The 26,639-nt window shown below is 44.8% G+C and overlaps 1 protein-coding gene across 14 annotated transcripts in view; it reads right to left on the bottom strand.

Annotated features, from left to right (window-relative positions):
* RBFOX1 (RNA binding fox-1 homolog 1) overlaps positions 1–26,639 on the bottom strand; it is a 2,477,231-nt gene that overhangs the window by 1,686,792 nt on the left and 763,800 nt on the right. For 7 of the 14 annotated variants that reach the window (XM_054668836.1, XM_054668827.1, XM_054668851.1 and 4 more), the window contains exon 1: positions 8,862–9,740. The exons of 3 other annotated variants lie outside the window; for them this stretch is intronic. In XM_054668836.1, the coding sequence (XP_054524811.1) occupies positions 8,862–8,864 (3 nt within the window). In that variant the 5' untranslated portion in view covers positions 8,865–9,740. Of the gene's footprint in view, positions 1–8,770; positions 9,741–26,639 lie in introns of those variants that run through there. 4 more of the 14 variants (XM_063796601.1, XM_063796600.1, XM_063796602.1 and 1 more) reach the window with 2 other exon arrangements.

Genomic DNA, 26,639 nt, shown 5'->3' with positions numbered 1-26,639 from the left:
TAATTCAGACTGAACAACCTCTCCAAATCAGAAATGAGAAATCTTTCTACAAAGAGCTTCATGTTCTTTTTTTTTACAGATAGGGTCTTGCTCTGTTGCCAAGGATGGAGTGCAGTGGCACAATTACAGCTCATAGCAGCCTTAAACTCCCAGAGCCAAGCAATCCTGTCCCAGCCTCCTGAGTAGCTAGGACTACATGCATGAGCTACCACACCCAGCTAATTTTTTTTTTTTTTTTTTAACAGAGACAGGGTCTCATTATGTTGCCTAGGCTGGTCTCCAACTCCTGGCTCAAGCAATCTTCCTGCCTCAGCCTCCCAAAGTGTTGGGATGGCAGGCAGGAGCCACCATGCCCAGCCATCATGTTCTTAAAGAGAGGTATCAACCACGCCCTTTATTCTCCCTCAAGGAAACTACTGCACTTTCTCTAACCTGTGAAAAGGACTATTTTCCCTCCACTGGGGAATTTCTGCATGCACACACTCCCTCCCTCCTCTTATCAGCCTTTGCAATCAACAGCAACCTGAACTGGACTCAGCTTTCTAAGGATACTGAAGAAATAGGTATGATATTTACAACGTGGTAAAAGTGAGCCATGCCATGGACATCTTTAGGAAACTCACTTGAGAACACAGGAAGTGACCCAGAATCAAGACAGGGGGCTGGTCCCAAGGGAAACAGACACCAAGCCAATACCCCTGGGATCTAGCCAGGGCTACTGATGCTGAATCAGCCCTCTCAATCCCCTGCTCCATCACTTTTCATAACGAGTCTAATAAATTAGTGTTTCTCTCTGCCAATCAATCAGAGCCCATGCATATGGCTGCTGTCAGCATCCTCTGCAGGCAGAACTCCACACAGGGCCTCAAGTCTGTCAACGATCTCAACCGTACATTTGCAGCTACACTGGGTTCTTCCCCCTTCACTCTCAATTTGTCACCTCAGTTACAGTCAAGAGGAAAATATAGGAAGCACATTCTGGGACCAATTTGCTGCCCAAAGGGATTGTGAAATTCTAGCAACAAAAACAAGGTTAATAATGATATCATTATTATCAATGGATAATAGTAATTGTCATGATTATCATAGTCAGCCCCATGACTCCTACTTGCACTAAACACACACTAGGTGCCAGGCACTTTGCTAAAATAATTTACCAGGCTGATTAATCCTCAGACAGACTGTACAATGTAGTGATAATCTCCATTTGTAGGGATGGACTGAGGTTCAGAGAAATTGAAGAAAGTGAAAGGTTATGGAGCTAGAAAGTGATGGAGCTGGGATCTCAAGCCAGACACACTGATTCTGGAATCTCAGTGAAATACCTGCACTGCCTCCTTCCTAGTACCTTATCATGGTGCCTCTGCTATTCCCTGCATCCCAAGCATGCCCTCTCCACACACAGCAGGGAAGAGAACTGCTTGAGTCTGCAATCTCGGTTTGCCACTTAGTCACTGGGCCTCAGTTCCTTCATCTGTCAAGTGGTAAAATAAAGGGTTTGCCATGAAGAGTTAATGAAATGACACACAGGAAGCCCTAGCACAGAAGGAGCTTCCAGTGAGTGTCATAGCTATTACGGTCCCAACCATGGTACAAAGAAGACAATTTTGAAAACCTCAAGTCCTCACCCTCATCTCTGACACTCTATATTCTAAAATTCACAGAAAAGAGACATCAACATCTTGGGGAAATGCAGAACTAGCAATGAACAAGGTGATTGCACAAGTTCATCTATTATGCTGGCAAAGATCTAATTTTGTTCTCAGAAGAAATGAAGAGGGAAGCTGATTCAGATGACGGTGATTAGATGGAGTGAGCAGTGGTTTGCACACCACATTTTGAGTGGCTATCAGAGCAGCTCCAGCTGTGACTGCATGATGCCCAAGGACTGCCTGTAACCAGGCAGGTGGTCCAACCGCTCCCTCAAAATCATACTCAGAGCATGAGCCTAGATAAAGAGGCCAGAGATGCCCTGGGCAACCCAGGGCCTTGAGACTCCAAGGAGACAAACAACAAAACAAGAGCCAGATTGCACCAGTGCAGAAATCTAGCGAGGCTCTTACACAACGATAAAGTAATATTGCAATAAATAGAAACAAGTGCCTTGTTTTCCTTTTGTGGCTCTAATGGGCTCAGCATCACTTCTCAGAGCAACTCAAGCTATGCAGCAAGACCTCCCTAACCACTGCACACATTGCCTCCCACCTCCCTTGTGTCTTGCAAAGGCAGCAAAAGAGGCCATGTGCACAGTGATGAGCATCAGGGGCTGTGGACTCAGACTGTCAGGTTCAAAATCTTGGAAGTGCCTCTTACCTGCTGTTGTGTCCTTGGACAAATTGCTTAACGCCTGCCTACACCCCACTCTCTATCTGCAAAATGGGAATCTGAAAAGCACTAACCTCAAAATGTGTGAGAAGCATCAAATGGAATAATTCATTATTTCCATATGGGCCTTCTGCCGTGTGCCTTGCACCACGCTAGATGCTAAGGAGATAGTGATGTCCAAACAGGTGTATGCATGGTCCACCTGCAGTTGACCATGCAGTGGAGTAAGAGAAAAAGCATAAAACAGAGTCACTCAATAAAATATAAGATGCCCCTGGGATGGCTGTAAAAAACGAGAATCCGCACAGGGAAACAGGGACAGTTTCTCTAAGCCTGGGGCTTTTGAGTTGTAACCTGAAGGAAGAGCAGGAAGTGAACAAGGTGAACTGCTGGGAGGGTGGGGGAGGCGATCACATGCCAGAAACACATAGCACAACACACAGCCATGAAGGTACAGTGCTTGGCTCAGCTTGTGCTACGTAGGAAGAGTTCAATCCATATACACTTATTCTGATGTTCATGTCACATATAATAGGCAATAATGGAGTTCCAGTATTGTGGATAAAGAGACAGTCAATGTGGGAGGAAAACTGGATTGTCCAGGTGTCCAAACCCTCCATCAAATTGCACCTCAACCTTCTAAGGGCAGGGTAGCCTCTGAAGATGGACAATGTCAGCTGCACTCAGAGCTCTCCATAAGCAACCCACTTTGCACTGTCAATATCTGTTATTACCCTGGCCCACACCTACCAATGGGAGAATCTGTGGCCATAGTCTGAAAGGGAACCTACCCGGACAGACGATCAATAAAGGGCATCTGAGTGCAACTGTTCTCAGGGTACTCCCAGGAGAGATGTCAGTCAAGCCATCAAAAGGATGTGGTGGTGGGAGGGTGCGGCTGCTCATGCAGGCACACATGAACACATGATGTTGCCTCTTTGAAGGGAGGCGCCAGAGAAAGAAAATCTAAGTAGGCTAATGTATGCAGATGTATCCTCCCAGGGTCTTCCACCCTCACACAAAGAACATTACTGGAAAATGAGGTTCTTTTTCCCTATAAAGTAATCCCTCTTCTTGAATGAAAGATTTTAGTGTAAGCCCTAAAAAGTAGGTGGTGGTGGGGAATCGAGTTTAATTTCTCAGATGTTGCAAGGCTTACCTTTTCAGATGTCACTACGTCCACAGACCAAATCTGGTTATAGAAATGAATTGAAACTTTGAAAAAATAGAGCTGGCCGGCCAGGAAGGCATGCTTGTTTATTCACTCATCTCAAAAACACCTAACAATTTTCCCATAATGTTTAAGACATAAATATATCCTGGTATCTCTCTGCATGAAATCCCCCAATGGTTTCCCATTAGAATAACAGCCAGGGTCCCTTCCGAGGCCTCAAGGGCCTATAGGACCAACCTTCAACTGTATGATTTTGTCACTATTCCAGCCTCTGGATCTTTGTGCTTGTTGGCCCCCTTCTCTGAAACGCCCCCCAAGCAGACAACTATCCTAGAATGGAAGTCTGTTAGGACAAGGTATCTGCATGTATTGATCACTCTGCACTTGAAGTGCTTTCAATAGTGCTTGGCACACAGTGGGTGCCTGATGAACACTCAGGAATTCACAGAAAGTAGGGGTGAATGAGGCTGGGCGTGGTGGCTCACGCCTGTAATCCTAGCACTTTGGGAGGCCGAGGAGGAGGGTGGATCACTTGAGGTCAGGCGTTTGAGACCAGTCATGGGGAAACTCCATCCCTACTAAAAATACAAACACTAGCCAGGCGCGGCAGAGCACACCTGTAATCCCAGCTGAAGCATAATAATCACTTGTACCCAGGAGGTGGAGGTGGCAGTGAGCTGAGATCACACCACTATACTACGGCCTGGGAGACAAGGTGAGACTCTGTTTCAAAAAAAAGAAAGCAGAGATGAGTAGAAAAGTCATTGGATAAATGTATGGATCCATACAGATCAGCTACTTCTTTTCATGTACTTCTCAGGTCAAATATCTCCTCTCTGGAATGTCCCCCCAAGTCACCATCACACTATAATTTTTGGAACCCTTTTCATTATCCTTATGAAAATATATTTCAACGTCTTGCTTATGACGCGGCTTCCCCCATGGCAATATAAGCTACAAGAAAGCAAAGTTCTCGTCTGCCTTATTCACCAAGCACAGGGTCTAACATGTGGTACATTCCAAATAAATATTTCTTGCATTAGCCACTCCTTCCCCTAAGACAACACACTCTTCTGTAGCAGCAGGCCACAGTCACCCATGTCTCTTTGACTAGCGAACAATGACAAACCAGTGGTAATGAGTGACAGTGCTCACAATGACTACAGATTCAAAAAATGAGGACAGTTGCCTGTGTATATAACTCCACGCGTCATTTTTCATAAACACTCCTAGCCCTACGACCGAGTCTAACTGTGTTCACAGTTGACATCATCTGAAAGTGCTGGATCCCCTTGTTTTGAAGCTCCATCACTGATTGATTCTTTAATTAAAGTTTTAATATTTATACCTGTGCCTCGAGGCAGTATTTTAAATAATGGAGGTAGACATTGGGAAGAGCCTCGTGGCTTCTTTAAAAACATCGCCTCGGTGTTTGAGGTCTCCGGCACGACACTGTAGGTAAATGTGAAAGCGACAGATTAAGGAATGATTTTAGGAAAGTCAGCCAGTATTAATTTGTGGATGATGCTTACTGTGTAACTCCCATGCTGGGTGGCAAAGGCAGGACGAGCTGCCCTCTGTCCTTCAGAGCAAACGTGCTAGGATTTCAATAGTCTCCTTACACGCCACTGGGAAATCGCTGCGTCTCCAAAGTATTTTCTGTGTCAAATACGATTTCCCTCTTGGAATGTGTTCATTACTCCACACATCAGCTTAAAGGATGCAAACGAAATGGTCTAATTTTTGGAAAGGTGAAATGTCAGATTCCTATACAGGGCAGACCCAATTTTCTGGATATAAAAAATATGTATTATCAGAAAGGACTTTGATAAAATATAATAGCTTGCAATGGTTCAAGCTAAAAGGACTAAGCTTAATTTTTTTCTAAAATCATCAGAGACATGAGGATATCTAGAAGACCTGTGCTCAAACCTTACAGGAGCAGGATATATATATATATATATATATATATATATATATATATATATATATATATATATGGCTTCAATTATAATGAGAAGAAAAATAGGGCAGAGTGGGTCAATTCCAGGAGGAGAAACCCGCTCAGACCCATGTTTCAGCTTCATTTCTGAGTGGAAAACTCTGTAGCTTCAGGGTGATGTAAAAAACGGTACGTTCCACGGACAGCAAGATTTATTACAACATTACTGAAACTTTATACCTGTTGATTAGATCAGCAAATCCTCATATCCCTGGCCCCTGAGACCCTGGCCACAACCTTCTACTCTCTGCTTCTATGAGTTTGACGATTTTAGATCCCCGAATCCCTCATGCAGTAAACGTAAATAACTCCTTCAGATCTCCTATACAATACTATCCTTAAAACAGTCATGTATGATATACTTAGAAATCTTTTCACAGGGTACAGCCCATGTTGTGTTCTTGCCACAACAAAACTAAAATTCTTTCTAAAAACTGGATCAAGGTATTTGTGCATTCAGTTCGTTTATGGGCAAATGTGTGCCACAGATGTTTATATGTTTATACAATTAAATACTATCACAAATTGTTTAAATACTATCACAAATTGTTTTTTGTTTGTTTGTTTGTTTTGTTTTGTTTTTGAGGCAGGGTCTCATTCTGGTCACCCAGGCTGGAGTGCAGTGGCGTGATATCGGCTCACTGCAGCCTCAACCTTCTCAGGCTCAGGTGATTCTCCCACTTCAGCCTCCAGGGTAGCTGGGATTACAGGTGTGCACCACCACACCCATCTAATTGTTTGTATTTTTAGTACAGACAGGGTTTTGCAAAGTTGTCCAGGCTGGTCTTGAACTCCTGGACTCAAGCAATACGCCCACCTCAGCCTCCCAGAGTGATGGGATTACAGGCATGAGCCACTGTACCTGGCCACAAAATTTTATATCTAAACATACTAATTGCAATGTGTGAATCCCAGGATGAATGATAAAGCCACTTCTAATATTCTTCGATTCTTGTGTTTTCAAAATATTCTACGTATTAAATAAATGATGTTCTAATTTAAAAAAAAACAGATTTGCTAAGGTAATACTTTCATCCCAGGGGGCCAAGGAGATCAAGTCCTTTCAGTGGGTCAGAAGAAATGTACAACTGCTGCAAAAACAATTTCAGGTGCTTGTCAAGACAGCAAGTCAAATGCCACCAACCTATATCTTGGCCAGTGGGTGGGCAACTTGTCCGCGATCCTCCTTGGAACATGCAGAGAGCAGAATGGGAGAGCTTGAGGCTTCTGTTCCTTATTTAAAAGAAAATGTGTGTGTATAAGGCAAGCCACCTGCCTTTCCTGTACCACTCGGTGCTACAAGGCTCAAAAATTAGAGCAATCTACTTGAAAGAATAAAGAAAGAAAACTCATAGAATTCAGGCACTTACCATGTGCCAAACTGTTCTAAATGTTTAGTGCTTCAAGTAGTTTACCCCCAAACCCTCTGAGGACAGAACTACGACTGAAACTCTGATTTTACAGGTGACAACCCGAAGCTCAGAGAGGTAAAGCAACTTGCCCAAGGTCACACAGCTGGCAGATAACGGAGCCAGAAGCCCTGTGCTCTTCTGAGCCATAAAGTTCCACTCTCTGGACCCCTAAGGTGTCACTTCCACTACTGCGAGGAATGATGACTTTTCTTCCTAACCCGAGGCAACCATAAGCTAACTTAAGGAAAGCCCAGGGGATTCTTCCAAACGGAGGGCCTCCCTGACGAGCTCAAAGAGGACACAGGTTTTGAGTCAGCCCCACTTTTTACCAGCACAGCTACTGCCAGCACCACCTTTACCCTTCACAGGCCCCAGGTCCTTTGCTTCTGAACATAAAAGATCTTAGCTAAAAATAAATCTGCCAGTAGCTCCAGCCGGGGCCTCTGTGGTCACTTAAAAATTGAAAGAATCCAGGCGCTCTCATCTTTTTTTTCTCTCTTTTGTAACAAAGATAAAATGATAAATGGAGGGGAGATGAACTAGGACAGGGGGCAGGGAAGGGATCGCAGGCTGGGGCATGTCCTAAACTTGGGCTGTCAAGGCCAGGCCTCTCTGCACAACGGAGTTTAAAAATAAAAATAAACAATCATTATTCTAATAAAGGAAAACCCAAGTTAGGAGACATGATGTTTCAACTCAAACAAAGCTATTTCACCACACTCCCCCACTTCTTTTCAAGTTCAACTGAAAAGACCCGCCTTTGGGGTGCCAATTGCCCGGAATGCCTGACCAGGATTTCCAAGCTCTTCAGTAGCCGCACCCCAGATGTTCCAGTGCCAGCAGGTGCACCCCAGCTCTGGCCCACACATGAGCGATGAGCTCTCCCAGCCCCCTGACCATTCCCTGGCAGCAAGGAATGGAGTTGGGGGCTCCAGGACAAGGTTAGATCGGGGTCTTCCCCTCCCTTGCTGAATGGACAGCTTCCGGGCTCCGCGTGACACCTGGTCCCCGCAGCTGGCGCCAGGGAGGCTCCAGGAGCTCACAGCCAAGTGGCCTCCTGGGCGGTGGGGAGATGGGAGCGGCGCCCCACTAGCCCCGCCCTCGCTTCCATAGCTGGACAATTGGTTGATTGGAGCTGACAAGCCCCCCCTGGCCTGCACAACAACACAGGTCTAAGATCTGCTACCCCTGTGTTTCCTTCTCTGGGGTGAAGGTTCTCTAAGGCTCCCAGGAACCAGGGGCACAGCAGGAGTTTCCCATTCGCGGGTTTCCCGGCTGGCCCCCTCCCCTGGGGTCGAGGTGGCACCGCGGGGCATCGATTCCAGTGCCAGTAAACACAGCGGCGCTTTCTCCACCTAAGTGAGCTTTCTCTTCCCCTCCTCCCACAAGGGGTTCGGGGCACCTAAACGCCCTCCCGGGTCACTAAGATGCCTCCTCCTGCACACCCTGCGGGCGGAGGCAGCGGTCCGGGGGCGCGCTGAGTGCACGCTTGCAGCCGGCCAGGGAGACTAATCAAAGTGCGCAGGCAGGCTCCCGCTGCTCCTGGCACCTAGGACTCGCTCCCAGGAGGACGGACGAGGTAGCCTGGATGCTTCGGAGGGGCGCTCTGGGGCAAGGAAGGACGTGCCTCTGGAAGCGACGCACAAGGGGGCTCAGGGTCTCGGCCTCCTGGGGGTAGGGGGGGACACGCCTCGAGATCTTTCCACACACCCTGAAAAAGTTCCCGTCCAGAGCGCCCAGACTGGCGCTAGGAGGAGGCTAGTTCTCGGGGACCTAGCGCTTCCCTCCATGAGACCTTCTGGACCTGACCCACCAGGTCAGGGTGGGTGCAGAGGCGATGACTCCGCCTGGACTTACCTAGAACTCCCGGCGAGCCCGGCTGCGGTCACGTTCTCGGCCCCAGACCCCCGAATTCCCGTGCGCTCTCTGCACCCCCAGCCACACTCACCATAAGCTGGAGGCGGCGGAAGGGGGTGCTGGCTTCTCACGCACTGTCCGCAACTTCGCGGGCAGGTCAGCCCCGCCCTGGCGCGCCTGCCTGGGCGCGGCGAGGGTCCGGACAGGCGGGGACCCTGGCGGCCACTGGGTGGGGGTCTGGAGCGCAAGGACTCTCAATCCCGGGCGCGCGGTCCGCTCCTGCTCTCTTTGCCTGGGCAAGAAGCTCGGAGTTCTCCTGCTCCGGACGCCGGGGCGGGGCCCACGGCTGGCTGTCCCCTCCAGATGTGGGGTGCTCGGCTCGGCTCACTCCTTCCTTCTTCAGCCCCGGAGGCGCGCGCGTGGGTCCAGCCGGTGCCGCCGCCTCTGCTGTTCCCGGGGCTGGCAGAGCGCCCCCGCCCCACCGCGGGTGCTGCTGGGGGGCTGGGGCGAAGGGGGAGGGATTCCCCTCCGCGAGTTCGGGTTTCCCCACCCGACGCGGCCCCTGGGCTCCGTCCGCCGTCCGCCACCCTCCGCGCTGCTTGGAGAACCACTTCAGGGCAGCGCAGCCAGTCCCACCGACTCTGGCTGGAGGAGGCGGCGGCAGCGCGGCTCGCACGGGGACTGGAAAGGAGGTGACCTTCAAACCCCGCGCTCGGGAGACCAGGAAGGGGGCTGGGGTGATCGAGGGAGCGGTGTGTGCACCCAGACGGCCAGCAAGAGCGCTTGTAGGAGGGCGGGAGAGAATAAAGAGGAAATCTTCCAATAAAAATATAGATTAGAAAATAAACAAAGGAGAGCCGGAGAGAGCGCGAGAAAATGTGTGCATGTGTGTGTGTGCGTGTGTGTCTGTGTGTGTGTGAGCGCGCGACAAGCAGCGAGCAGCCCCGGCTGCGGAGCCAAAAATAATCTGGTGCGCGAGGGAGCGCCCCCTCCCCCTTCCCCTCGCCAGCGCCGCCGCCGCCGCGGTCACGCGTGCAGCCCTGGATTCCAGCGGGCGGCGGCGGACACGCGACCCGGTACCCTGGTCTCCTGGCCTAAAGGGGAAAGAGGGTGAAAGTTGGATGCTGGGGCAATGAGCCCAGGACTTTCACCTGCGCCCGTCCTCGTCCTGGTAGTCCCCAGGTGGGCTCACTCATTGAGCACCAGCGCCCTCCTCCCAACCCCAATCAAAGTAAACAAATCCCCCCCTAGAGACGCCAAGTGGAGGCAGCTTCTTGCCCCAGTCCATTTCTTCTCTGAGGAAGTTTTCTGGCAAGTCTTCAAATCTTCCTGCCAGGCAGAGATCGAGCCCTATCCAAGATTCAAAAAGTTCTCCAGGCTGGATGGGATGCAGGGCTGGGGTGGGTGCGGCTGGCCTGGGACGCCCCCACCCCTCACAGCTGGGCCTCTCCTGTCCTGCCCCCTTCCTGGCCACCTACTCCTGCAATGGACGCTGAAGGTGTCTAGGGATTGTCCTCCTAGCAGATGTCTTACAGCCAGAAGCCCCATGACGCCTTAATACACACTAGCACTTAATAAGCATTTACTTTCCACCAGATGCTGTTTTAAGCACTTTACATGGAGTCTTTTCAACAACTGGAAGTAGATACTGGAGGTTTATCCATTTCACAGATGCTTAGAGAGATTAAAGCAATATTTCTCCCTTCCTGGGTCCCACTCTGGACTGGAGTGAGAAACTCTGCTCTTCCCCTACCTTTTCCTTTCCCTCCCTTCCTTCCTTCCTCCCTCCCTTCCTTCCTCCCTCCCTTTCTTCCGTCCTTCTTTCCTCCCTTCCTTCCTTCCTCCCTTCCTCTTTCTTCCACAAATATTCCAGGGGGTTTTGTTGTACAATAAAGTCAGTCTGAGGTTCAGTGAGTTGTAATTTGTTCAAGGTCACATAGCTGGCAAGGAACCAGGATTCCCCAGGCAGTCTACCTAATTTTATGTGGCACCACCCTGCCTTCTGAAGGGCAGATGGCATTGGACAAGGCCAGATTCCAGCCTTGAGCACTTGATCTGAGGCTCCTGTTCATTTTCCCATCCTGTGATGTGACTGTGTTTGCACTTATACCATGGATCCTCTTATAAGAAATGCTGTAAGCTTTCCAAAACAGGGGGCCATGTGATGTGCATTCCTTTGTACTAGATGTACGTGTATTTCCTAGCGCCCATCAAGGAGCAGATTCCTTAAGGGTTCCTCTTGCAATCCTATCGGGCTGGGGTTTCTTTCAACCTCAGAATAAAAGAAAGGGAACTTCTGCCTATAACTATATTACTTTTTAAAGCATGCAATATGTAATCATCATTTGAAAAAGTAAGTTTGCAAAATCCAGAAAGATATCTTTATAATTGGCCCCAGCGATTTTGCAATTTGGGTTGATTTTTACCATATGTTTCCTTAGGATTCTCTTTGATAATAATATATTTGTATGTAAGCAATTTTTTTTCTTTATACTAGTCTCATCCTTCAGTGATAGCAAAATGAAACCATAAATCTGGGTTGGTAACATCATAATCATTTCCCCCAGAAACTGTTTACAATGGGAAAACCGCCGAATTTAAATGTAATTGTCTAGCCATGCAGGGAGATGAGATGGGTTGTAAAAGAGGTATTCTCAATTTAAAAGCAAATTATCAATAATGATAGAAGAAATAAATGGCAGTTAATGGGAAATTCTGTTGAAATATACTGTTTTGTGCAAATTCACCAACAGGAATTGTTTGTCTATTCGCCTTCATTTTTTATTCCAGAAAGGAACAAATGAATGCAATCATTCAAGGCAGTAACATCAGCTGTTGTTACATTAAAATGGGTAATTGCTGGGCCCTTTGATTATTTTTAATACATATATATATTTACCATTGGAAATAAAACATATTCATCTATCTGAAAATCAAGTTCAGCTTGAGTCTGCTCTAATTTATTTATTGTAGAGTAGAAATAGGCTTAGATAGATTAGTGATGAGTGTTAGGCACGACTCACTGGTACCTGTATTGCTACATGGCTTAAGAATATGAGTGTGAGAGGCATCCATTACAATTTAAAACAAAATTAGAGTAAAGATCAATATGGCATGCCATTATGCTATTCATTTGGAAAGTATTAGTTTCTTTCTCACAATGACCTTTCACATTCCAAGTACAGTTTTTCCTGTCATTTCTCCATGTTGAGCAACTGGAAGATAAATGAGAGGTGCTGAAGTTGACACCTCCCAGGACAACCTAGGGCCAAGAATCGCCCTGCTATGGTTAGAAAGAACCTGGAGACTTTGGCTCCTCCTACTGGAAATGAAAAATACTTTCCAATTTGTGATCTAAGCCAATGTCAAAAATGGTACCTTTCATAAAGCTGGTTTAAAAAGAACAAGGACTTTGTAGCCTTGTACTTGGCTGAGAGCTCTCTAAAGTGTAAATTTCATCATCTTACTTTAAAACTTAGGATCTTCCTATAGCTCTTCATTATTCCCCAGGATAAGGTCTAAAGTTGTCCATGTGGTTTACCAGCTCCTGGCTCTTTTTAAGTTCACTGTGTGACCCAGGAGGGCTTTTCTCTTGTTGTATCCAATCTTTTGTATATGTTGTTCCTCCAACCAGGAATACCCTTACATACTCTCTTTTCCTGGATAGCTTCTGTTTAGTTTTTAGATCTCCATTTCAATATCACTTTCTCCCTGCCAATCCCTCAACTCCCTACCCAGCCCCCCATAGGCACAGATAAGGTGTTCTTGTGAACTTCTCTAACACCTCCATTTACCTTTACCCTGTCATTTGTCTCAGCTTACTGTAAATGTTGTTCTCTTCTATTAAACTAAAAGGTCTTTACATCAAAGATTTGTTCCCTGATGCACAGCACCAGCCACATAATAAGCTCAATAAATGATAGGTGAACCTTCCTTCTTCCCTGCAGTAGATTGCTGTCTAAATGGGCTAACCACTTTGGAATGAAATGAGAAGTCAACCTGCTCATCCATTTATGTAGTCCTTTGTTCTTTCAGTCATCAAACATGCATCCTTCTTGAGGCTAGTCCCCCATGTAAACCATTTAGTATATAAACTAGACTCAATTTCTGCACTTGAGAAGCGTACAGTCCAATAGCATATGCAAACACATAAATAAGTGATTGCAACTGTCTTGAAACATTTGGCCAATACAGAGCAGGAGCCTATAGCCAGATATGGCAGAAGGGCAGAAGGTCAGGCAAAGCATTCTAGAGAAGATTATGTCTAAATAGAGAAGATAAATAGGAATTCCCCAGAGAGTTGGGTGATGGATATTCCCGAAGGAGAATACAGCTTATGAAAGTGCATGAAGCAAAACAGCATAGCTCCTTCTAGGAACAGCAAATCTGTTCAATATAAATAGAGTCCTGTTGAAGTAAAGGGGCTGGACAGTGGTGAAAGAGCCAAGAGAGTAGAAGCTGGAACTAAAGATATGGGCTAGGGAAGGCCCAAGGCAGGCTCTGAAATGATTTGTAAGGCGTATTTGCTTTACCACAGGCAGTGGAGAGTGACTGGTTAGCTTTTCAAGATGCACCATTACCATAATGATTTCCACTGCCAGTGCTCTGGGCTTCACTCTGCCTTCACTGATGTTTCAATGACCATTTTCTCCATTATTATCTTATATTTGTTTAATAACTTTTCCAGAAGGTCAGTGTAAACATCCAGTGAATTCCAGGGATTTGTAGATTACTCCAAAGTACTCTAGGATTTTTAAGAGATTATCAGTGATATATTAAACAGAATAGGAAAAGGATGAAAAAAGCAAGCTAAAAAAATCTAAGATCTAAAAATCTAAGAAGGCCAGAGGGTGGTGGCTCTTGCTCATACCTGTAATCCCATCAGTGTGGGAGGCTGAAGTGGGCAGATTGCTTGAGCCTAGGAGTTTGAGACCAGCCTGGGAAACATTGTGAAACCCCATCTCTACAAGAAATTTAAAATATTAGCCAGGCGTAGTGGTGTGCACCTGTAGTCTCAGCTACTTGGGAGGCTGAGGTGGGGGGATTGCTTAAGCCTGGGAGCTTGAGGCTACAGAAAGCTGCAACCACACCACTGTACTCCAGCCTGGGCAAAAGAGTGAGACTTGGTCTCAGAAAAAAAAAAAAAAATCAAGTAGCCAAGCATCCTTTTATTCCTCCTCCCAAGGATACCTTTCAATAGCAGTCACAGAAGAGTTGATACAATACTCAAATGTATCCATAAATGACTCTGGGTTCAATAACATGATTTGCACAATTTAAATATTATATAAGACCTACTTTGCCCACAAGTTCTCAGTCTTCAGACTTACCTGAAGGCTTTCTCACAAACGGAGTCAACTAATGAACTAATTAAAACAGTCAGTCTGAGGACCACAGGGGAATGGATTGCACCTTATATTCTCTGTTCCCCCTCAGTCCTTGGGCACATGGCAGATACTCAATATATAGTTATTGATTGCTTGAACTCACTCACCATCTATCGTGTAGGTCAGGGTTTTGATATTAACCAAGGCATTTAATACTGAGAATGAGCTATCCGGTGTCCACAGATGAGGTCTCTTTTTTGTGAAAAGACACCAACTTTTACACTCTGTTTCAATGTGTCTTTGAAATAGTAAACATGATAGTTTTTCCTCTTCTACTTGGGCTCATTACTTTTCCTCTCCTGCCTTCATCCCCTTAATAAGATGGAGAAAATAGTAATTGTAGCGAAGATAGCACCTTAAGCAATGGTCATGATGATAACAAAAACAGCTACAAAAGTAACAAGCGTGTGGTATTTACTATATAAGCTCTTTGATTGTGTCATCTCATTTAGTCCTCACAGTGTAACTCTAGGTGTAAGTACCATTATGATTTCCTTTTTATTTTTTAATTTTTTTATTATACTTTAAGTTTTAGGGTACATGTGCACAACGTGCAGGTTTGTTACGTATGCATACATGCACCATGTTGGTGTGCTGCACCCATTAACTCGTCATTTAACATTAGGTATATCTCCTAATGCTATCCCTCCCCCCTCCCCCCATCCCACAACAGGCCCCGGTGTGTGATGTTCCCCTTGCTGTGTCCAAGTGTTCTCATTGTTCAATTCCCATCTGTGAGTGAGAACATGCGGTGTTTGTTTTTTTTTCCTTGCGATAGTTTGCTGAGAATGATGGTTTCCAGCTTCATTCATGCGGCACTATTCACAATAGCAAAGACTTGGAACGAACCCAAATGTCCAACAATGATAGACTGGATTAAGAAAATGTGGCACACATACACCATGGAATACTATGCAGCCAGAAAAAATGATTTCCTTTTTAAATAGATGAGCAAACCAAAGCTTGAAAGGAGGAAATTCAGTGTCTTGCCCAACCTCACAGAGCTGGCTAGTGGTTAGGGTGGGACTCAAAACTTAGTCTGTTTTGTGTCAGAGCCAGGTTCATGAGACATAAATCATGATACAGCTTGTCTTTTTGTTTACTAGGACTCATCTCCATGTAGCCAGGCTTAGAATCATGTCAATGATTCATGATCATGAGGGTGGAGATTCCTAACCAATTGGTCTTAGAGTAAAAAAATACAAAGGGAGGTTCAGTAATCTGCAGCACCAAATGGGAGCCTGCCTATATAAAGAACACTTTGGAAACAAATATTTTGAGCTTCATCAGATTCAAGTAAAAATTCCTAATTTCTTGGCTAATAATAAGTAGAAACTAAGCTGTGTCTTTGATTTAGGGCAGGCTTGTTTATATGCTATTTAGTATAACTTTATGAAACATACTATCATTCATCTTTTAGAAATAAGAGAACGGAGCTCATGAGTAGGACAGCCTGCGTTCATATTCCATATCTACTACTTAATAACTATGTGAGCTAAACAAGATTTTTTAAAAACATCACTATTCACTTCCCTGTACATAAAATGGGGACAATGACAACAATGATGATGATGATGATATAATTAACATATTAATAGTTACTATTAATACAATGGACAGTGCAGTTGATTCCCATCTCCAAATATGTGAACTATTCTCCTTGTAAATGATTGCTTCAGGAACTGTCATAGGTTCCCAGTCACCTGATCTAGAAGATTGTTATCACATTTTAGGAAACATTTCCTTTATCCAAGTGAAAGCCACAGGAAAATACATTTTTTTCTTTACTTCCAGACGTTTTCTCATGGGATTTTGACCTCTGGACCCCCCCACAGGTACCTTGCAATGAGCCTGAGGACAAATTAATACTGAAGATGGCAGGGCAGGGAAGAATAAAGGACCAGTAACATCCAGGAAATTGTGAAGCTGCTAAATCAACGGACTTCCAAAACTACCATACTGCTGCATTCCCTGTTCCATGAGATGACACATCCCCTTTCTGCATTAGCTTGTTGAAGATGACATATTGCCTATAGCAGGGTTTCTCAAACTTAGCACTACTGACATTTTGAGCCAGATAACCCTTTGCTGTGGAGGGACTCCCTGGGCACTGTGGGATGTTCAGCAGTATTCTTGGCTTCTACCCATTAAGTGCCAGTACTCCTCCCAAATGTGTACAGATATTTCCAAGTGCTCCCCAAGGGGCAAAATCTTCCCAGGTAGGAACCACTGTTCTAAAGCATCCTCACCAATATGGCAATAGTGGTGGTGGTAACAGAACTACTAATAGTAACATATGAATAGCAATTAGCATACATTTAGCCTTACTATGCACTAGGCACTAGGTCTATACCTCCATTCAGATTCTCATTGAGTCCTCATAACAACACTGTAAACCAGATTACCGTCCTCATTCTACAGATGAGGTCTAGAGAAATGAAGACATTTGCTCACAGTCGCCAAGGTAGTAAGCAATTAATTTAGGATCCAAATCCAGCTCAGTGATGATTCTTCTCAACCAGCATTGTCGGGAGAATTAAATGACAGAATCCACGAGAAATTTCTCACCGTTGTGCCTGGCACACGGTAACAGCTCTGTGGAAGTGAGTGGTGACTTCCTCAGAACAGCCATACAACAGGGTCATCTTGAAGAAATGCAAGATGGTGTGGGCGATGCCACCTTACAAATATTGTAGTTCACTCCTCTCATGCTTCATATTGGGCTGAGTGTTCCAGCCAACACCCTTTTACCTCAAACTAACAAAGATGACAAGATCACCACTGTCCATGATAACCCAGACCTGATCACAACCTCCTCGTCTCCAACTCGGAGAGTAAGCGCAAGTCCTCAGTGTGCGTGGTCATTAGCAAAAAGTGGTCACCAGCTTTGCTCACTCACTGATGGATGGTAAATTGGGAGACACATGCAAGCTTCATACTGCTGCTGCGTGGAGCAGCAAGAGGTCATTACATGCCCGTTTAGGACTTGTGCAGAAGAGTAAAAATAAAAATATTTTTGAGAACATACTCTATGCCAAGCCTGAGACATGACCTTTAACTACAGAGAAGCCTACACGGCAGTTGTAGTACTATTCCCATTTTACAGATAAGGAAAACTGAGGCTCAGAGGAAAATAAGTAAATTTTCAAAGCTTACAAACTTAAGCTCAAGACTTCGTTTTTAAATCTTTAACAGTCTGATATACCCAAAACCTCTGTTTATGTATAGGGGATCCAAAGGCCAATAAAAAAAAACACTCTGTAAATTTTCTAAAGTTCCACTAAAAATCATTTTGTAAAAACAAAGGCTGTTTTAAATAGCTCCATCTAAAGTCAACCATGAAGGTTAAAAATGAGACTTATCAAGAGGGAAAAAAAGTTGCGAGTCAATGAGGTGTAAATAGTTAATGAATTTATAATCAGAACATAAATAGCTTTGCCTTAATGTACTAACACCTCAGGGGCGAAAATGTTCCCTCTATTAGCAGCACAGAGTATTGACAATCGATTTCTTTCAAATGCACTTAACTTTATTTTAAGTCCTAGTCTTTTTATTACAAATGGATAAGTAAAGATATTTAAGCCATTTAGGATGAAATATGCAACCTTACAAAGAAGAGTATGCATTTGCAGTGGTTACTGGTGGGTTATAGATGCTCCAAGAAGTAAAATACCTGTAAATTATAGTCACATAATTTACATTTCTGTGCTTCCACTTGTACCTTTATTATTTCTATTTATTCCTTATACTTCGATTAAGACACATGAACCACTAAAGAAAAAAAAATGACAATCCCTGGGAATGTCTTTTAGGACTATAAAGTAGATAATATGAGGGCAATATAAATAAATGGATAAAATTTTGGATTCTGGAACCTGAACATAAACATCTAACGGATACCGTTTGGGAATTTAGTCAAAAGTGAACTCCCATCCATGAAGCATGTTTACATCCACTTCAGCCTTCTCTGATAGGGTTCTTCTACACCATTGCTTTACGGGTGGCTCAACAAGTTCTGCTCATTAATCAGCGGACACTCTGTTTGCTTCCTCCAGAAGTCGACCATGAGATAAGTATTTGAATGTCAGTAGTGAACTGGGGAGGTGAATCCAGGAAACAATGGCCCAATGGCCAGGAGTGGGGAAGTAAATGGAGAAGAGACAGAAGCCAACAAAAAGAACGTCCTCAAGCAAGTTACCACTGTGGGTACCTGGAAATTATTCCAAATAAAGACTTCTTGGAGCTAGTACAAAACATACTCCCCAGAGTTATCACCCACCACCACCCCGGGGCAAGGGAGCTGGAATGTACATTCACCAGTTTCCATCACTTATTGGTGATGGTTGGTTATCCTGGGGAGGGGAGGTGTTAATCCTATACCACTTACAGCCTTCCTTGGACATGGATTGAGCAGAATTCAGCCACCAAAGAGAGTTGTCAGGTGCTGAGATTTGGAAGTCCAGCCTGCATGCATGTTAGCAGAAAACACCTGGGGATAGGAGGTGTGGGGCAACACAGCACCCTCAGTATTCTTAATGTCCCCAGGAAGAAAGAAGGGAAACTGTTAGCTTTGCTGCAGCAGCCACGTGCCTGATAAGAAAGAAAAACCCAGTATCTCTCCTCATCCATGGAGCTCCACTGACGGAATGTCAAAATGTGCTGTGGCTGTCCAACTGCAGTGTATGTAAGACTCATCTGTAATGCTTATCAAAGTCCAGATGCTGGGTTCCACGCTGGAGATTCTGATTCAGGAAGTATAGGATGAGAATGGGAATCTGAATTTTCAAATCCCCCTATACACACACACACACACACACACACACAGACACACACACACATACACACACTGCCCCATGTCACAGATGTCCCAAATGCCTGATAAGGAATATCAGTGCATTTTGTCCAACAACAGAATAACTTGTGGATAGGGTTGGAGGTGGGAGGAGGAGGGATTTCACGTGATTTTAAGATCTGAGGGCTTTGTGCATGGATATTTCCCTTCTCTTTGAAAACATGATTGCTTGCTGTGCTCTCAAACTCTCAGAAAGGAGGTAATTGTTAGCAGGGCTCTCTCTGAAGCACTGATTATGCACCATGAATATATTAAAATCTACAGGTATTTTGCAGGGAACCCATGGGAACACTCAGGAAGTGCCATTTCTAAGTCCCTGGAGCCATAACTAGGACTAAGAAACAGTGATGTAATGTATTAGGAAAAATAAACAAATTAGGCATCAGAAATTCTTGTCCCAGACTGGCAACTGGAGGCAGTCAAGCCCTGTGGAACATGCTTCTTTGTATCAAAGCCCTACTTGACTCACAGGTGTGAGAGCAAAGTGCAACCAAATGAAAATGAGTTGGCAGTTTTAAGGTGGTAGAAAAATGCAATGAGGTACCATCATGGCTTTTTGGTAGGTCTTTTTTAGAGAGCACAAAGTGGCAGTCATCCTGGACCTGGAATCACTGTTGAAGAATGTTGTGAACCCGTGTGCACAGAGGCTCTTTTACAATGGACAAGATGGAGAAAAAAAAAAAAAGTAAAAGACAAACCATATGCCTTATGATAGCAGGTAGAATTTTCTTGCATCCCTCTCTATTTTTAGTCGAAAAGGCATTTCACAGATGTCAGCAGCCATTAATAGACCAATAAAAGAAGGGGTAGCCAACTTGAGAGGCTGTCAATGAGAAGGCCATCCGTCTATTTGATTTCTCTACCTCTTCCTGCTTTGATTCGTCTCTGTGTTCAAAAGCTCTAAGACGAGCTTGCTTGCCATTATTCCGTAAGGCAATTAAGCAACTTGGCAATAAAAGCAACCACATTTTTCCTGGAGTAGTTCACGGAGAACACAGAACAGCACAGGACAGATGTTGAACCAAAACGTAGGTACTTATCTGAACACACTTCTTTGTGCCAAGGCTAAACGCTCTGCCAGGGTGCTGTGTCCATCTTTCCTCTGGGTTCTTTTTTCCAACAGTTAATCCTTCCCTCTGCTCCATCTTCAAACTCCCCTGGTTGTCAGGATATACACATGCTGAAGCTCTGGGATATGACTCCAGCTCCTTCAACTCTTCCTCAACCTTAACCGCAATCTTGATTTGGATGTGCCTCTAACCAGCAAGCTTTTTGAAAATGGTAATCCACATTTATCACCTCCAGCTTCTCCACCTTCTGGTGACCCCCTGCCATTTCCCATTCACACCACTCCACTAAAGCTACTGTCTTAGTATCTTCTTCATGCCGTGCCCATGTGCATTCCTGGATCCCAGCTGCTATTTCTTCATCATAGGATGTATTAACAATCCCCTGGCAGCTCTCTGTGGCTTCAGGAACACCACACTCCCGGCCACCTTCCTGCTTCTGAACTGCTCCATCCCTCTTGTCTCTTTATTCACTCTGCCTACACACTACCTTTTTTGGGGGGGCGGGGGGGGGATACAGTTTCACTATGCCACCCAGACTGGAGTACGGTGGCACCAGCTCGGCTCACTGCAACCTCTGCCTGCCAGGTTCAAGTGATCCTCCTGCTTCAGCCTCCTGAGTAGCTGGGACTACAGGTGCATGCCACCATGCCCGGCTAATGTTTTGTGTTTTCAGTAGAGATGGGGTTTCAACATGTTGGTGAAAAACTCCTGACCTCAAGTGATCTGCCCAAGTCAACCTCCTAAGGTGTTGGGATTACAGATGTGAGCCACTGCACCTGGCCCATACCACCTTTCTTAAATGATACTCCTCTCCACTGCGTTCTCCACGAGTTCCCCTAAATCACTTCCTACAGATGTCATCGATGTCCCCATGGCTGCTAGATATCAAAATTCTGTGCACCCCTCACCTCTTGGCTAAGTTCCCATACCCATATCTCCAGCTCAAAACACACCGTCATCGCCTGGCTATCTGCCAGGCTTCTGGGGCTGCTGTTTATAATCAATCTGTTCATTCATCCCACAAGTATGTATTGAGTGCCTACTATTTATGCAAACTAAAGTGGAAACAAAATATCCACTGTATTAGTTATCTCTTGCTAGTGTTGTTTACTCCAAAACTTAGCAGCTTGAAACAAGAAACATTAACTCACAGCGCCTATGGGTCAGTAAGTAGCATGACTCTACTGGATACCTCTCGTTCAAGGTCTCTGGCAAGGCTGGAATCAACATGACAACTGTGGCTGCAGCTTCATCTCAAGACCTGACTGAAGAAGGATCCAGCTGCCTGCTCAGTCATATGACTACTGGCAGGATTCAGTTCCTTGGGGGCTTCAGGCTACTGGTCACCCTCAGTGCCTTGTCATGTTAGTATCTCCAGTGGGCAGCTCAGGACGTGGTAGCTGGATCCCCTTAGAGCAGGAGAGCAAGCATCCAAGCGGGAAACTGACTTCTTCTTATGACTCAGTCTTGGAAGTGATATCTCATCATTTCTGTCCTATTCCACTTATGGGAAGCGAATCAATTCATTCACGCCAAGCTGAAAGGGAGATTACACAGACTGCAGATACCAGGAGAGAGGGATCATTTAGTGCCATCTGAGAGGGTGACTGTCATATCCTCATTCCCAGAAAGCTTGGTTCCAGTGAGAAATAATCCTACATGGATGGCAGAGATAGGGAAGAAAAGGATGGGGAGAGAGGGTAAATCCATATTGTCACATCCCCATTCCCAGAAAGCTTGGTTCCAGTGAGATATAATCCTACATGGATGGCAGAGATATGAGAGAAAAAATATGGGGAGAGAAGGCGGACCATGTGACAAAAGAGCTTGTGTGCTGAGCATGCAATTCAACATATGCCCAATTAAACTCTCATTCCCTCCTACAATCCTCTTAGGTTCCCCTCATTTCCACTCATTGTATCTTATCGCCTCTTGTCTGGCCTTGAGCAACAGCTTTAGCTGGTATTATGAAAACCCACTCTCCACATATCCAAGACCAATATTTTAAAACACTCCATTTGTCAGGTCTCTCTTCCCCTTCTGAGTGACAGAAACTCAACTCAAACTACTTGAAGCTGAAAATGGGATTTATGGACACATAGGTGTAATAATTATAAGGAAAACTGGCTTTAGGCAATGCTGGAGCTAAATGCTTCATCAGTGAGGACCCTTCTGTCTCCATCTCTTCTTTCTTTCTTCTGTGTCATGGTCCACGTTGGCAGGTTCTCTGGTTACTGCATCAAAATGCCCTCCAATGGGCACAGACTGGCATGTAATATTCTACTGACTACTAACTCCAGCAGAAGGAGAACATTTTTTTCCTTTTTTTTTTTTCCCTACAGTAGGGCTCAAACAAATACTTGTGTGTGCACTCACTGGTCCAGATGGGATCACATACCCGGGGCTGAACCATCACTGTGACTTGGTGGATGCAGCCCTCTGACCAGCCACATCTGTGGAACCAGAGTACAGATTCAACCCCACCTGAACTATCTGGTCTGAGAAGGGAGGAGAGGTGATTTCCCCGTAGGAAACCGGGTGCTATTACCAGCAAAGTTATCCAGATGCTAAACAGCCAAGTAATTAGGCAATACAACACAAATGTTAACACACCACTTATCTAATGAATAACCTCATTGCCTCTCAACCTCTGCACCACCTATAGGATCCAGTTCTAACATCTTTGCTTACCATACAAGACTCTCCATGAATTGGCCCAAGACTGCCTTCCTAGCCTTGTCTGCTATACAGTCTGATTTCACCCACAAAGAATGACACATTCGTCTCTAAATAGTCTCTTCTGTCATCCCACTGCACCCATTTGCCTGGCATGCTAAACTTCTACTTCATCACCTATTGAGCCATATACCTGACTCAAGACCCAGCTCAAATGCCATTAGCCTTTTTTTAAAATCCACCCAACTCCTCCTGGCTGAATCAGCTGCTCTTTTCCTAACAAATTGTGTAAATATCTCTACTGAACAGACTTTCTCAACAGGGGCAATGTTTTTCCCCCAGGGGCATTTGGCAATGTCTAGAGACATTTTTGGTTGTCATGACTGGAGAAGGGATGCTTGTGGTATCCAGTGGGTAGAGGCCAGGGAGGCTGTTTAATATCCTGCAACACAGAGGCAGTGCCCCACAACAAAGAATGACCCAGCTCAGGACGTCAACACTGCCAAAGTCGAAAACCTTTGTATCACGTAACACTTCATGCCTTGTATTACATCAATCATTTCTGTATCTTCCCAGCTAGACCATGAGCTCCTTGGGGGCAGGGACACTGTTGCATTTCTCAATGTGCTCCCAGCTCTAGCAGGTGCCTGGCCCATAGCAGATGCTCAACAAACATTGGCAGAATGACTGCATAAGGGAATGAGTGTCCAGATGGGCTTATGAAACATTATCCAAGAAATGGAGTTCCTGGAAGACGTGACCATTCCTTAAATGGCTATTGTATTAGAAAATTTCAGCTGCAGGGTGTTTTTCCCCTCTTTCCACGAATACATTTAAACGAAATGTAAACTTCCGCATTTGAAGTCATGTGACTTTCTCAGCAAATCTATTACTGTCTGTGCGTCTCATGCTCCTGGTATTAAGAAATGGACTCTTGGCTTTTTATAATTTCTAAAGACAGAGGAAATATTTACACTCCCATTAAAACACACTCTCTTCTTAAATTTCCCCCAAGTTTTGTTTTGTTTTGTTTTGTTTTTTAACAACAAAACAAATTTCATGACCCTTTCCCTCATCCGATTTTGGTTTAAGACAAGACTGTGCATGTGACATCTTCATCTAACACATTGCACGCTTGACTAAGAAATGCACACATCACCAGCAGCTCAGGATTCCACCTAAGGTCTAACACGTTTCTCAAAAAGGACATTCAAATGTCAGATGGAATGATTTACACTGCATGTCAATAAAAAGTACTCCGAGGTTCACCAAGTCAATAAAGCTTATTAGAACAATCTTAGGGGCGAGTATCAATATACCCTGATGAGGACCTCTAAAGTCAGACACTATCTCAAGGCAAGTGGCATTAAATAGACCATTCTGGAGAGAGAAATAAAATGAAAGGCTTCCATTATTTTGAGAGTGCCTGTTAACTGAATAGCATATAAGAAGCTGCAGAAATCTGTGTTTATATTCCCATCATTAAAACCTTCTGGACATTCATTGAGTGGCGATAGACTGAAAGTCTCTGATATGCCAAGTATTGCATCAGGCATATCACATTGACCCATTTTTTAAGTTCACAAATGCTTCAGTAATGCTTTCTATGTACACTTTCCTAAATCTTTACAAATATTAACTATGTAAACCCTCATTATGACTCTATGCAACAGATAAAATATTATCTCCATTTTGCAGATAAGAAGACTGAGGCTTAGAGAAGCTAAGTGAAATGTCCAAGGTCACCCAGGTAATAAGCAGCAGAGCCTGCAGGCAAAGCCAGGTAGTCAGGCTCTAGAGCAGGTATTCTTTTTTATTTTCTTTAAAAAAAAATTTATTTTATCTTAAGTTTCAGGATACATGTGTAAGACGTGCAGGTTTGTTACACAGGCAAACGTGTGCTATGGTGGTTTGCTGCACCTATCAACCCATCACCTTGGTATTAAGCCCCACATGCATTAGCTATTTATCCTAGAGTAGATATTCTTAATCACCGTGCAACACGACCTTGTATGCATTGCCTTCTAGTCCTCTCAATAAACCCAAAGTTTGGCCTGCTGAATATTTCTAAAATTAGCATTTCAAAGTCAGGAGACTTCATAGAAAAGCCAGATTTGTGGACTCTCTTAATAAATCAAAACATCTGGCCACCTAGGCCTGCTCTCTTGAAGGCCTTTCACAAGAGGTCTCAGTTGGGTGGCACAGACCCTCCTCACTCATTTAACCACTTGTGTGGTTCCTGAGGCATTTGAGATTGAGACCCTGGCTTACCTGTTTTGCAGACAAAGATGCTGAACCCAAGAGATGTTAAAGAACTTGGCCAAGGCCCCAGACCTAGGGAATAGCAGAGGCTAGATTTGCAGTTGGCAGGATCCCAATAGGGAAGAAAAGACCTGGCACACTCCAATGTAGGTGATCAGGAAGCTGTCGCTGTATTTAAAAAGGCACTAGCTACAAAGGTGCCGCAGGGGTGGAGCAATGACCCTAGACTCCTGTCAATGAAGTCATCCTTGTGCCTAGGTCTCAAAGAGTGGGCGGGGTGGGAGGGGTGGTGGTGGGCGGTGGCGAGAAGTAGTCACCAAAACGCAGGAGGAGAAACTGTTTGGAGCAAGTGCATTGAGAGGAGGAAGAGGTACCTTCAGGCAAGGAGCACAGGAGATCTCACAAGGAGGGAACCAGGGAAACAAACATCTTGATCTCATTTTTCTCTTTCCCTCCCATTGCTTTTTTATTTATTTATTTATTTTTTTTTTTGGAGACAGTCTTGCTCTCTGTCGCCCAGGCTGGAGTGCAGTGGCGCGATCTCGGCTCACCGCAAGCTCCGCCTCCCAGTTTCATGCCATTCTCTTGCGTCAGCTTCCGGAGTAGCTGGGACTACAAGCGCCCGCCACCACGCCCAGCTAATTTTTTGTATTTTTAGTACAGACGGGGTTTCACCATGTTAGCCAGGATGATCTCGATCTCCTGACCTCGTGATCCACCCGCCTCAGCCTCCCAAAGTGTTGGGATTACAGGCATGAGCCACCATGCCCAGTCTTCCCTCCCATTTCTTGTGTCCCCCAACAAGGAAAATTGAAATGGCTATCAGAGGATCTACAACCTTGTTGATGAAGGGCAGAGAACAGGATGGAAGTATGTGTAGAGTGCATATCTCAGATACCACAGAGGATATTTAACACACAACCCTATGGGAGTCCACAAACCATGCTCTTCCCACTTTATTTGCTCTAACTCAATCAATTTACTATTGTAATCATATTGAAGAAATTAGCAAACATAAATATGGTACTTAAAATGTGTCAGCCTCTATTTTAAGAACTTTATATTGCTTTATTCACTTCTCCAAGTGCCTATCATGTGCTAGAAGCTGTGTCCTTTCTGGAAACACAGAAGGGTAGGAGAAGAAAGAGTGACAGAGATCTTAGTGACAGAGATTCTCTTCTCTCAATTATGGAGTTCTCTTCTCTCAATTATGGATTCACTTCTCTCAATTATCTCCACCTACTTCAACCTTTCATTCACACTCATGGGCAAAGAAGATTTCCTGTTTTAAACAACAGGGCACCAAAATGAATTCAAAATGCAAAGGTGCATGCCATGTGGAAAGTGAGTCTTGTTAACTAGTACGCACAGCCAGAGCTGCTACTTCCTCTGGGTCTCCATGTCAAAACTCTATTTCCTCTGTACCACTCCCTCAGTTCTTGAGAGCGAATTAGCCTGTTAATCTAGGACAAAAGAGACACAATCGTAAGTTGAAAATGGTAGCCACAAGCGGTCGCTCATGCCTATAAAATGAGAACTTTGGGAGGCTGGGGCGGGAGGATCATTTGAGTCCAGGAATTTGAGACCAGCCTGGGCAACATATCAAGACCTAGTCTCTATAA

Source organism: Pan troglodytes, chromosome 18 (assembly GCF_028858775.2).
Source record: "Pan troglodytes isolate AG18354 chromosome 18, NHGRI_mPanTro3-v2.0_pri, whole genome shotgun sequence".
In the NCBI taxonomy this organism is placed as follows: Eukaryota; Metazoa; Chordata; class Mammalia; order Primates; family Hominidae; genus Pan; species Pan troglodytes.
The sequence above is the reverse complement of the archived record's forward strand: the minus strand, read 5'-3'. Positions and strand labels throughout refer to the sequence as shown.